A 10,652-nucleotide genomic window follows, 5' to 3' on the forward strand; every position below is an offset into this window, starting at 1 on the left:
GATTCTCCACATCAAGAACAAGTCGACTCTACTTCCTTGATGACCTTTTCAGAAATTTAAAATAAACAAAATAAAATCTATTGAAAGATTTTATTCAACTGTTCAAGTCACAGCTCACAAGAGCCAAGATATATTCACTAAAGAAGTCTAATCCAAGTACCAGCTTTAAACCGTATAAATTTCAAAAGTACATTGAAGCATACTTTTGAAATCGTTCAAACTTGGGAAGATTATAAGTTCATCAGAAATTATATTCGAATTGGAATATTTTGGAACATGTTTCCCAAAGAATGTTTTGATGTAGAGCACTTATTTATATTGGAACATATGTTTCCCAAATAACTTTTTTATGTGTCAATTAATGAGTAACTTATTCTGTACTCAATAGCTCGAACTTTTTTGCCAAGGCATCATTGGTCGAAAAGAGGCAAACTCGAAAATAGAGAAAATAAAGAACATCAAATTTTGACGTGGAAAACACTTCAAATCAAAATTATAGAATCACATAGATCCAAATAGCTCTATTAATAAAACAATAAGAGAGTGTCAAAAGTTCTCCAAAAATGTCTACACAATAAGTGTCGAACACAGAGCAACAATAACAGAGCGCAACAACAAATCGATCGAAGAAAAGAGAGAAATGACTCAAATACGGAGCAACTGCCGGCAGTCGAAATCTGAATCTGCAAGCCTCCAAATCCAATCTCCACCGTTCAAATTCAAGGAACATATGTTGATAACTCTAAGCTCAAAATTCAGCTTGGTCCAATGGTGATCGAAACGGAAAACACAAATTGAACAAGGTTGGTTCACACAAAAAATTTGGAGCAAAGGAACAAGGTTTCATACATAATACACTAAGTAGTTGCTCTGTCAAACCTCTCTTATGTACTAAAAGTCTTTCAAACACTAATATCAAAACCATGACACAATTCTCAAAGGTTATTTTATTTAAATAATGAATGACTCTTTTCCTTAAAAGCCAAAATTCTAAATAGGAAACAAAACCTAAATAGAACAGGATTAGGCCATATGGACCTTTGGCTGGAAAACATGGGCATGGCCCAACAAATTCTCTCTCCAGTCAACAAATTTTCCTGCCAAATTTCTGCAGAATTCATGCTCATCTGAAACCACCACATTAGTCTAGCTTCTTGAGATTTTTGCTCCCAAATGTTTCCGCAACCCACTCTTTAGTACTTTCACGAGGCACCGAATTAGGTGTCGACGTAGAAGCCTCAGTATTATCCAGCTGTTTTACATGGTTCAGTTCATTAAAAGTAGTGGGCTGCATCTCAGTAATACCATTCTGAAAAATCAGACATTATATTACTTGTCAGCATAATTTGAAGCAATTTTATAATGCTAATAACATCTAACTAGTCCTAACAATTAACAATTTGAAACTTATTCGTTGTAATGATCAGAACGTGAAGAATACACGTATGTATACATCTAACTAGTCCTAACAACTAACTACACAATTATGGTTGTGTTGTGAACTTGAAGTTCCCACATCGCTCGCACACGGGATTGTGTGCGTGCTTATAAGCTGGGCCTGAAGCCTTTACTTGTATACGCGTTTGAAAACCGTGAGGGGCCAGAAGTTCCCAAAGCGGACAGTTTATACAAGTGAGCTATGGTGCCTGGTAGCCCTCCTCCTTCGTATACGCGTTTTAAAGCCGTGAGGTGCGCCAAAGCGGACAATATGTACAAGCAGTTTATAACAGGTTGTAATTAATTTCCTAATTACAATTAGTAGTTAATCCAGGTAGTGTAAATTACATGAATACCCTTATATTAGTTAGTGTTGTTCTCAACACTCCCCTTCAAGCTAGGTAGTGTAGAAGTCGTTGAAATTAAGTTCCGAGCTTGGAACACAAATATTCATGTTGCCCTCTGACGAGACCTTTGGTTAGTATATCTGTTGTTTGATCTTTGGTGGTAATGTATTTTGTTTAAACCAGTCCTTATAGTGTTTTTTGTTGGCATAATATATAAACATGCCCTCAAACTTGGACTTAGCTGACAAGTAGTCCTCTAACTTTTGGTGTGCACAAGTAGTCACCTCAACTTGTCTTCACTTTATCGGTTGAACACTTCAACTTACAAAATGATCATCTAGACACCTCCAAAATTTATTTGTTTATGTCAGTGCCACGTGAGCATTTGTGTTTACGTGTTCAACTTTACACAAGTTGAGGTGCCTACTTGTGCACACCCAAAGTTAGAGGACATACTTGCCAGTTGAGATCAAGTTTGCGGGTCTGTTTATGTATTATACCTTTTTTGTTCCTTATTAAGTTCCAATTGATTTCAATACACTTGATCCTTTCATAATATACTGAATTTGTTCCAATTTGCATAGCTGCTTGCCTGCTTTAATGTCACTATAGATATCATGCTGTAACTCAATATCGACTCCAATTTCTTTCAATAAGCCCAGTAACCAAACTAATTTCTGCAATTTTCTATATCAACTATGGTTGCTGCTCCCAGTAATAGTTAGAGATAGGTTCTGATGCATATAGTTCCTTATATGCATTAGTATTCCCTGTTAGCTCTTGCAAATTAAATACCCAAAAAGCATCTTTAACTCAAAAAGGTGGTTAGGTGTTTTTGAATGAGATTTTGGGGGAGGAAAAGAAGTAAATGGAGAAAGAAAGTATCCCCTTTTTGAGTTCCAATTTTAACCCCCCTAGGGACCCCTGTTTCCCTCAGTTAACATTTTTTGAAAAATCTTGTTATGTTAGAAAAGTAAGTGAAGTCTTTTATTTATGTTATAAAATTTACACGGGTTATACGAATTTGATTTTTGATTCTTTACAAATTTTATTTAGTTTTATGACCTTTTTACAAGAGATTTTCATTTTTTAAATATAAGATATCTGAAAAAAATACATAAGAGATTTGAAAAAATGATTTTCTTTTATTCAAATTGTAAGCGGGCAAGAGATCCTACACTATAAGAAAAAAGAGATTTGGCAACAATTTTTTTTTTGTTGTCATAGATTGATTATTATTGCAAAAACTACTTTTGGCAACAAAAAAAAAATGACAAAGTTGGTTCTTATGTTTAAGGGTAGGTTCAAATAGTTCCTTAAGTATGCACTTAACAGTTTTGGTCGTTTAAATTTGTCAAAAGTTAACACGTTTAGTCTCTGTCAAACTCTAACCGAAATCAGTATGTTAGATTTGACGGAAATAGTGTCTTTTTTAACTATAAGCACCAAGAAAGTCTCACTAAACCCTAAAATATGTAACATAAAAAAAAAAAAAAAAAAACTGCACAAAACATTTAAAGATCTATCTATATAGAATAGGAGAGACAAAAGAATGGTTGGATGACAAGTGTCATCACCACAAAAAATAGAGTTTAAAATTACAAAAAAATAAAATAAAAAATGCAACAGTTAAAACAAACTACAATGAGGATAAATACCAATTTAAATTTCCAAGTTAAAAATACAAAATAAAAGAATGCAAACTCACAAAACATCCATTATAAAAGGGATATAACCAGTTTCAAAATTTAATTTCAACATTCAGTTTTAAAATTTAGAAAATAACTTCTTATACAATCCCAGGCCCTCACCCACGTTTCCCATTTCCCCATAGAGTATAAATATATATAAACCAAAACAAATAAATTATTCAAATATAGGCAATGAACTTCAACTTTGATGAGTTTAGTAACATCCGATATTTTACTCTTTGTGTTCAATATAATATTTTCATTTTTAATTTTAGATGTTTTGTTATTTGCAAATTCAATGTAGTTCTATATTTTTTGAGAATACGTGTTGATTTCGTACTTAATTAGATTACGAAATTTTGAAACAAAGAAGACTTACTCGCTATTCTGATTTGGTTGTGATTGGTTATGCTTATATATGTTGATTTCATGCCTTTTTATTAATTTTTAAAAAGTATTTTGTTGCAGGAATAATATCAACATGTATAGTGATGAGGATTACGAAAGATATAAATTTTGATTTTGATGAGATCTTGAAGAAAGGTAGACGGAGGTTGGTAATTCATGTCTGATTTAGTGTTTTTTCTAGATAATCATAAAAATCTTTAGTTTGCAATTTTATTTTATTTTTGTGTTCAGCGTTTTTATAAAGAAAATATAAAATTAATTTTAAAAAACTATATAATCGTATTATTCAAATTTATTAGTCTTATATAATCAAATATGACATTTTACCAAGGTTTTAAACTATGATTTATTGAATCTTTAGTTCTTTGTATTAGATTTTTAGAAGGGGTAAATGATGCTTTGGAAAGTTTTGACATAGTATTGATCAAACGTTTCTACTGTGCTTTGATCTATAAATTCGTAGCAAATTGGTAAGTAAATTTACATTGTTATGTGAAGTAGAAATTTATTATATTCAAATTTAATATTAATAATCAAGCGAATCACAACTTTTGATTCTTTATTGATTTTTTAGCTATCAGTTAAGTCTTTAGTTTGAAACATTAAATTGTTTTATTTTGTGTTCAGTTTCTTTTTTAAGAAACATAAAATCGATTTTTAAGAAATTTAGTCCTATAGAATCAAATTTGACTTCTTTTAATAAATGGCAACTATTTTGCATGCATTTTACATAGTATTGTAATTGTAATAATCTTTTAATTTGAAATTGAATTAAGATATATCTTTTGAGTTCTAATTTGAAGACAAAGTTTTCATTTTAGGTTGAATGTATCTTTTTGAATTTGAATCTGTATCTTATCTTTATCTATATTTATATCTTCTACTCCTCCAATTTAATCCTCTAAAATCCGAAGTGGCAGGTTATTCAATTGGGAAGAATATGAGAATTCTAATATAAGCTATTTAGCATGCTCCTGATCACTATCTATTTATCTATAATTTTGTACAATAACCAGTAGTGTTCAGTATACTAGTATTCGTACCAGCGCGATGCGCGATTGATGTCGAAAGAACTAATGATAGAAAATTTTATATATGTAAAACGATAATAGTTAAGTCTTCAACTCAATTGTTCACCTGCCGCATGTCTTTAATTGATATCTCTAATGAGATTTTTATTAAAGTTACAGCTAAAAATGTCCACTTATATTATAGAAAAACAGATGCGCTGTTGTAAATATTTTTTATTAATTCAATTTATTAGACCGATTTTGCTGACTCAATATAACTTTGATACTTTTCGAGAAGTTTAAAACAATAACAACATACTCAGTGTAGGATTATTAGGAAAAAAATAACAATAGAAATTCAATTCAATACTTATGGGATCACATTGAGTATGTTGTTATTGTTTTAAACTTCTCGAAAAGTATCAAAGTTATATTGCGTCAACAAAATCGGTCTAATAAATTGAATTAATAAAAAATATTTACAACAACGCATCTGTTTTTCTCTAATATAAGTGGACATTTTTAGCTGTAACTTTAATAAAAATCTCATTAGAGATATCAATTAAAGACATGCGGCAGGTGAACAATTGAGTTGAAGACTTAACTATTATCGTTTTACATATATAAAATTAGCTATCATTAGTTCTTTCTACATCAACCGCTCATCGCGCGGGTACAAATACTAGTATTAATAATAGAAGAAATTGCACCTCAAAAAGTTGCACCAGACTCTAGAGATAAATTAAAAATAACAGAAACTATAAGTGTACCTCTAAATGTGAGCTAATTTCCTCTTCGTTTTTTCATTGTTCCATCAAATCTAACATATTGAGTTAGGTAAAAATTTGATGAGACTAAAAGTGTTAACTTTTGACAAATCTAAAAGGACCAAAACTGAGTGTATACTTAACGACTATTCTAAACAAAAGTTTCTTGATTAAGTCAAGAGCTAATGAGCAATAAAGAAATATAGACGTCGTTTCAAGTTGCAGTAAACCCCTAACTTTTTTGAAAAAAATAAAAAAATACTCCAGATAAAACAAGAGAATGTTGAATGAAATGGTTACCTCTGTTATTGGGCTTGATGAATGAGGGAGTGTGCTATTTGCTACCACATTATTTGAATTGTGAAGATATGACTCCTCAGGTTCCCATCTGACAATCAAATAATGTTTCTGTTCCTTCTTGAGCACCTTTTTAAATTGATCAACAATTAATCTCCTATCTGGTGTCTGTGGATCTACATGAACAGTCAACTCCTCAAGAAATTTAAGCTTTAGAAATTCCAGGGAAAAGCATGGCAAAGGCTCTTGTCGAGAAAGCATGACCACAATTTCTTTCGAGAAGTCTGTGCCTCCTGCTAGGCTATAAACTGAAATACGCAAGCACCTTAGTGTTGTTAAGTACCAGATCTCATCGGGCAAGCAGCGCATCAAAGTACGACGAATATCAAGCAGTTCTAGTTGCTTGAGTTCCTGTATTTCAGTTGGTAAACTTTCCAAACGGGAACAATCATTCAAGTATAGACATTTCAAAAGCCTCAATGCTGAGATTGAATTTGGCAGGCTAATTATTCCTGTGCGCTGCAAGTCCAACACTCGAAGATTACCCATGTTAACGAAGAATAGATCATTAATCACGTCCAATGTCAGGTTGGCCTGCAGCAATAATGTCAACGTGTTATTACACATTGGACAGTCGGGCAAGAATTCCGAATTCAGTTTTCCGCACATCAGTGATATTCTTTTAGCAATATTCCAATCTTGTTCAGAAGGGTGGTTACATCTATTTGAAATATTTCGCACCAATAATTTGCCCTCTCCTTCATCATCGGGATATGGTATCTGCAAGGCAATCTTTCTGAAAAGTATCGGCATCTTCAAATGCTCCTTATCGGACCATTCTAATAAGCGTCTTTCTGTGAGCTTTAGTAATACAACATGTCCTCTAGTGCGTGCTTCCTTAAACGTGTGGTAACCGTGCAAGAACTCCTCAGCCTTCCAACATTCTACAAGATAGCTTGTGTGGGCGTGATATCCAACTGGAAACAGAGCAACATACAGTAAGCACTTCCTCAGATTCATATCCTGCAGTCCTTCATACAGTAACTTGTATGCTTTCTCCAGTGCTCCTAGTTCAAGGTTTTCAGGTGAATTTGGAGATTGTAGATCCTGTACTACAGCTTTCCAAACACCTAAGTCTGAAATATTGGTTCCCAACCCTTTCATATAGTCTGCAATTCCAACAAGTGCCCCTATATGCCCACCAAGGAGTTCAATAATTTTCTCGATATAGGGTTGCACCAACGATAGGTTGTCGTCACTAGACTCAAGACTTAAACATTCCTTAAAGAACTTTTCTGCAGCATCATATTCTAGTTTCTCTATCAAAATAGTTTCATCTACATTCATGCGCTTCAGTACACCTTGTCCACTAGCTCCGATAACAATTTTACCGAATTCATGGTCATCATGAATTCCTAGATCTGCCAAGTCTATTGCTTCATAAATGTCATCCAGAATCAGCAAGTACTTGCGTTTCGCTAAAACTTCGCTAATTTTAGCTGCATTATGCCCTAAACTTTGCCTGTCATGTTCACGGATGCTTATCAAAATCTCCTGCTGCATCTTTTCCTTAACGTTCCCAGAATCCTTTGAAGGAAAATTCACCCAAATGACTACATCATACTTCAAACTATTTAATGATGATGGCGATAAATAAGAAGAAACTCCTGGATGAAAGCAATTATTTAACTCTTTTAGAACAGTTGATTTTCCCACTTGAGGTTCTCCACATATTCCAATTCTCTTAGTACTTGCATTTTCTAAGTACTCAAGGATTTTTTTGACATACCGCCAGAGCGGCATATGATCTCCCTTGGGGGCGTTTTTCCTTTGAACATGGATTTCTTCCGTTACTAGTGTCTCAAGCTTCACATCCTCAATCTTTAGCGCGTCAATTTCTCCAGTTAGCTTCATAACATCCTTATCAAGTCTTGCATTACTGAAGAATTTTCTGGTCCAAATTTTTCGCCGACCTATATGTTGATTCTGTGCCACTTGAGCTGAACTAGTACTACCTTCTCCTCCATTAGCCACATTTTCATTTGTGGACACTCTTTGAGAACGTTCACGGCCACCTGACTTGTTGAATCTGGATTCTATATCCTCATATTTTCTTTTGATATCTGCTATCTGTTACTGCAATTTATCGTATTTCTTATTTTTTGTTTTAAATCTCAATTTTTCTTCAATATATTCTTCCAAACCGAGAAGCCTTCCGTGCCTTAACCTGAGTATGGTGAAATTGTTATCCAACTCTATTATGTGTCTGCGCCTGTGCTTTATGTATAAGCATGCGTCTTTGGCAGCGTTATAAAAGGATCCAGCCTTCATAGTTTTACTAATTTTGATTATTGGAAAAGGTGAATTCCAATATCTCTTTGTTTGAGAACCTGTTGAGTAAGAATAATTCAAATGAGTTAGACATTATATCATCTTCCTGATAAATAGAGCACTAATATAATTAGTTAGGCATAAACAAGGTGATGTGACACCTCTTTATGTCCACCATTCATATTTATCTTTTTTCTCCGTTTTTTGGATTTTTCTCTCATTTTTGCTATTTATATGCTATGTTAAAAAAATCCAAAAATCACTCTTTTAACTCTCTTTATAATCTCTTAATTATAATAAATGTTGCACCTTGCACGTTGTATTCTCTATAAATTTTGTCAGTTTTTTTTCTTAACCTCCATCCTATTACACTGTCTTATATTAAAAATAAATAAGCAGCCTTAAAGTCTACTAAATTCTCTAGATGTTATGGTTCTTCTCCCCTCCCTTAAATTAATTTTATATAATGTGTAGTATTAATCATGTATCAATAGTAGGAGCTAAAAAGACAATAATCTAAGCCTCATATAATCCATTTAACTGTGCATTATGAAATTCTACAACATATGTATTTTCTTGGCACTTACAGGGATATCGGATCTCAAAGTCCAGTTCAAGTCCACCGAGTTCAAATTTTCTATGTTCTTACTGCTGCGAATTTCTCTTTCATTTTTTTTTCCTTAATTTAAATTTGTAATATGTGATGCATACTTTGTCTCTCGAAATCTTTTTATTTCTTTTGTTCATCAAAATAATAAAGTTGAGAAGATTTAAAACCAAGGAATTGCAAATCATACAATGGCAATACGATACCTTAAATCACAGTTATTGAAATTTTGTATTGGACTAAATTTACCCTACTTTGAAATTTGTGAATAATCCATACCTGTCCTTGAACTTATAAATGGCCTAAATTTACCCTTTATGATGTTGTCGTTATCCCAGAAGGGCAAAATTAAACCATTTTGGTAACAGCGAGGGTAAAAACGAGACATTTTTTAAACAGAGGGTAAATTTGCTCTAGATCGGATAGTCCGGGAGTATACTTGGACGTTTGCTTTTTTAATTAAAACATGGTGCTACTTAACAAATTGTTCTTTAACCGTAATTTTTTTTATATCTTTTAAATATTTTAAATTATTGATTATGGTGACTTATAGTATTTTTTACGTAATTTTCAAATATGTAAATATTATTTTGAAAAAATTAAAAATTCTATGTTCTAACACATGATTAAAATTAGAAAGTTTGACTCTCGAAAAGCGAAAAGTGTCAATCTTTTTTAGAGAAAGGGAATATTATTTTTATTCTTTAATTGTCTCAATCAACTCACCATTCACATCTGAATCTCAATTACCGGGGTGCATAGCATGTTTCTTTCGGTAGTAGGTAAAAAAAAAAAAAGTCAATTACTGCCTCTCCAGTTTCAGCAATTGTTCTTTCGAGTTGATAAATAATTGTCCCTCAAAAGTTTAAATTATGTGTACTGACCCCGGGTATAATCTTTTAATACAGATAAAATTGAATTTTAACAATAGGTAAAACTTCTTAGCAACGTCTCAGTAAAACTGATAGCTTAAAAAATCTTTATACCAGTGTATAAAGTTTCTCTACTTAACAGCTCTGAAGGAGATATGCAAAACTCGTTAACAAGAACTTAAGTCTTTCAATCAAAATAACTGAACATACCTTTGACTTTTTATTTCGGGGAACAAGCTCAACAACTTTTCCAGAACTTCTTTCAGAGAGGAAATATTCAAGTAAGCAAGACTCCAAGAAAAACTTAAAATTTTGAATTGGGCTTTACTGGTACCGTTCTGTGACTTAAAAGTAGTGAAATCAATGACCCGTGGCAAAATAATTATACAAAGAAAAAAGAAAAATAGAGACACACATTACTAGTCTATCATCAAAGAAGAAAGTAAAGGGAAATTCGGAGAAACACACAACGAATGCCAAGAGGCTGTCTCTAATCTGAATAGAATGAGAATTAATTTAGGCCAGGACAGTCTGTATAGATTAATAAAGATCAGTGCACCTCTGCGTGTTGTCAGAGGTGTTAAATTTTATATGGCAGTTAGGAACTCACATTGGAGAGGGTTGGTTTGAATTTTTCAAATACCAAACCAAATTAATTGCGTCGAGTTTTTAAATTTATAAATCAAACCAAATTAATAAAATTTGGGTTTTTCAACTTCGGGTTTTCAGGTTTTTTGGATTATTTTTTTTTGAAAAAAGTTTTCATACAAAATATATAACTTTTACTTCAAATATTTATTTAGTCCTAGTAAGATACAACTATATAATTAAGGTGTTTCTTAAGAAAATAACACAAAATGTGAGATGAGTGATGACATTGTATTA

At 32.4% G+C, this 10,652-nt stretch overlaps 1 protein-coding gene across 1 annotated transcript; it reads right to left on the minus strand.

Annotated features, from left to right (window-relative positions):
- Nucleotides 1–533: 533 nt before the first annotated feature.
- Nucleotides 534–10,297, minus strand: LOC132609488 (probable disease resistance protein At4g27220). Its single transcript, XM_060323493.1, has 3 exons — nt 9,978–10,297; nt 5,961–8,347; nt 534–1,309 (listed from the first exon to the last, which is right to left on the minus strand). The coding sequence occupies exons 2-3, from the start codon at nt 7,869–7,871 to the stop codon at nt 1,142–1,144; spliced, it is 2,079 nt and encodes a 692-aa protein (XP_060179476.1). The 5' UTR covers nt 7,872–8,347; nt 9,978–10,297; the 3' UTR covers nt 534–1,141.
- Between the last annotated feature and the right edge of the window lie 355 nt (nt 10,298–10,652).

The sequence above is a fragment of the Lycium barbarum genome, chromosome 9 (genome assembly GCF_019175385.1).
Source record: "Lycium barbarum isolate Lr01 chromosome 9, ASM1917538v2, whole genome shotgun sequence".
NCBI lineage: Eukaryota > Viridiplantae > Streptophyta > Magnoliopsida > Solanales > Solanaceae > Lycium > Lycium barbarum.

Coding starts and splice junctions, on each gene's coding strand:
- LOC132609488 (XM_060323493.1), bottom strand. CDS start 7,871: ATGAAGCTAACTGGAGAAATTGACGCGCTAAAGATTGAGGATGTGAAG. Junction 1,310..5,960: donor CATCAAGCCCAATAACAGAG/GTAACCATTTCA, acceptor CTGATTTTTCAG/AATGGTATTACTGAGATGCA.